Genomic DNA, 2,962 nt, shown 5'->3' on the forward strand with positions numbered 1-2,962 from the left:
CCCCTTTCCTACAACTGACATTGGTTTTTTTTAAAAAAAAATTGTGGCGGAGGCTGCTTGCCTCGTCTTTTGGGGCGGGAGAATTCCACATTAGCCAACGTTTTTTCCATGGTTAACCCTATTGCAAGTAGATTTAGTATTTTTTATTAGAGGCAAATAAACGTGGCTTGCCTGTCTTTTGGGGCGGGAGGAGGGCTCTGCCATAATTCCACATTAGCCAACGTTTTTTCCATGGTTAACCCTATTGCAAGTAGATTTAGTATTTTTTATTAGAGGCAAATAAACGTGGCTTGCCTGTCTTTTGGGGCGGGAGGAGGGCTCTGCCATAATTCCACATTAGCCAACGGTTTTTCCATGCTAGAGCTAGAAGTGTTGTGTAAGCCCAATCTATATGAGAACCAATAGAAATTAGTGGATGAATTCAATAAAGCTAAACCATGGTTAACCATGTATAAATGTCTTGTGGAAACATTCCCATGTTGTCCTATTGCAAGTAGATTCGGGGTGTGTGTGTCAGGGTGGAAGGAAAATTGAAGTAACATTATAAGCACAGTTGTAGTTTTAGTAGTTTTATTTAGAGGCAATTTCACTTAATAACCAAGTTGCCAGTTCCAATTGTGGTTGCTAAATGAGGATTACCTGTATCTACATTTCTTCTGTAACTAGGTAATTATCTACTGGCCCCCTGCTTAAAGAGGAGACAAGTGCAGTAAGTACTGAGTGACAGTGAGACAGGAGCAGATACTGCAGTGATGGACAAGTTTTTGAAAAGGAAGGAACTGGAGTCTGAACAAAATTCGCAGCCAGATGAGAGCCCAAGTATGAGTGGGGATCAAAAGAAAGCAAAGATGGTTAGCTCAAGCAAATTCTCTGGCATAAGGCAATATAGCGAAAGCTATATTTCATTTGGATTTACTTTCACTGGAGATGCAAAGAAACCAACTCCACTGTGCGTGGTGTGTGGTGAAAAGCTATCTAACAGTGCTATGGTCCCAAGTAAACTTAAACGCCATCTCCAAACGAAACACCCTTCGCTTCAAAATAAGAATGCGGACTATTTTGTTCACCTGCGTGGAAACACGGAGAAACAGGCAACTTTAATGAAAAAAACCACAAAGGTAAATGAAAGAGCTCTTAAAGCTAGCTATCAAGTTGCTGAACTTATAGCCAAGTCAAAAAAGTCGCACACCGTGGCAGAGACATTAATACTTCCCGCCTGCAAAGCTATTGTAGAGGAGATGCTAGGACCTGAAGCAGCTAAGGAAATAGCCAAAGTCCCACTCTCAGACAACACAATTTCCAGACGTATTAATGACATGTCTGCAGACATTGAAAGTGTGGTTTTGGAAAAGATCCGTATCAGTGAGAAATTTGCATTGCAACTTGATGAGTCTACTGATATCAGTGGACATGCTCAACTTTTGGCCAATGTGCGTTTTGTGGATGGTGATGCAATTAGAGAAAACTTCTTTTTTTGCAAGGCATTGCCAGAAAAAACAACAGGAGAAGAAATTTTTCGGGTCACATCAGAATACCTTGAACAAGGAGGACTTAAGTGGGAAAACTGCACAAGTGTCTGCACCGATGGAGCTGCAGCCATGGTCGGGCGCACCAAAGGCTTTGTAAGCAGAGTGAAGGAAAGGAATCCAGATGTGATTGTTACACATTGTTTTTTACACCGTGAGGCCCTCGTAGCCAAGACTTTACCAGCAGACCTAGTTCCTGTGTTGGATGATGTTGTGCGCATGGTAAACTTTGTAAAGTCACGACCCGTGCAAAGTCGCATATTTGCAGCTTTGTGTGAGGAGATGGGAGCGAAGCATAAAACCTTGCTCTTTCATACGGAGGTCCGGTGGTTGTCGCGTGGCAAGGTCTTGGTTCGTGTGTATGAGCTGCGGGAGGAACTTAAAGTGTTTCTGACAAATGAGAGGTCAGATTACGCAAAGCTGCTTGCAAGTGATGAGTGGTGTGCAAGGCTGGCATACCTGGCAGATATTTTTCATCATCTGAATGAACTGAACACACGAATGCAAGGCCGAAATGAAAACCTGCTTACAAGTGCAGATAAAATAAATGGATTCCGTTCCAAGGTGCAACTCTGGCATCAACACGTAGAAAGTGGCAATCTTGAAATGTTCACACTCACCAAGCAATGGCAAAGTGTTCACACTGCTGCACTGTGTGAGATAATAGTTAAACATTTAAAAACTCTCGAGGAGAAGTTGTCATTTTATTTCTCTTCAGTCTCCACTGAATGCCTTGACTGGGTTAGGGACCCTTTTAGCTCAGCATCAATTGGTGGAAAGGACATGACTTTACAGGAGCAGGAGGAACTAACTGAACTGAGACAAAATCGTGGTTTCAAGCTAAGATTTGCTGATCTACCTTTGGACAGTTTTTGGTTGGATACTGCCAAGGAGTTCCCCGTTCTGGCAAACAAAGCTATTTTGACATTGCTCCCATTTTCCACTACATATCTGTGTGAGATGAGCTTTTCAAGCCTGACTGCTATAAAAACTAAAGACAGAGAGAGACTGAGAGCTGTTGATGAAGAGCTACGTGTGTGTCTTTCTTCGATTCCTGCCAGAATATCAGCTTTGTGTTCAGAAAAACAGGCCCAGGTTTCGCACTAACAGAAATATGAACAATTATAAAATAATAATTAATAATAATTAAATAATAATTATAATAATTAATAATAATAATAAATAATAATTTCTTTTTGTTTATTTGATTCCTATTCAAGAGAATTACTTTATATATAGTCAATATAGGCACAGAGTTAAATTTTTTTAACATTTTCTAATGGTGGTGTGCCTCGTGATTTTTTTCATGAAAAAAGTGTGCCTTGGCACAAAAAAGGTTGAAAAACACTGCAATAGATACTAACTTGGAAGAGATTCAAATAATGAAATTAATTTGGGAGAGATTGGCATGAAACTGCCACCTTTTCTCTTTATTG

General features: G+C 40.5%; 1 protein-coding gene across 1 annotated transcript; it reads left to right on the forward strand.

The window, feature by feature from the left end:
• The first annotated feature begins 752 nt into the window (after positions 1 to 752).
• LOC148048978 (zinc finger BED domain-containing protein 5-like) lies at positions 753 to 2,633 on the forward strand. Its single transcript, XM_087703508.1, has one exon. It carries the CDS (start codon positions 753 to 755, stop codon positions 2,631 to 2,633), a length of 1,881 nt encoding a protein of 626 aa, XP_087559634.1.
• Positions 2,634 to 2,962: the final 329 nt, after the last annotated feature.

The sequence above is a fragment of the Thamnophis sirtalis genome, unplaced genomic scaffold, assembly GCF_051295495.1.
Source record: "Thamnophis sirtalis isolate CommonGarterSnake01/CBP01778 unplaced genomic scaffold, rThaSir2_p1.2 scaffold_2, whole genome shotgun sequence".
In the NCBI taxonomy this organism is placed as follows: domain Eukaryota; kingdom Metazoa; phylum Chordata; class Lepidosauria; order Squamata; family Natricidae; genus Thamnophis; species Thamnophis sirtalis.

What these genes read in the sequence shown, in the direction of transcription:
- LOC148048978 (XM_087703508.1), top strand. Translation starts at nt 753, where the DNA reads ATGGACAAGTTTTTGAAAAGGAAGGAACTGGAGTCTGAACAAAATTCG.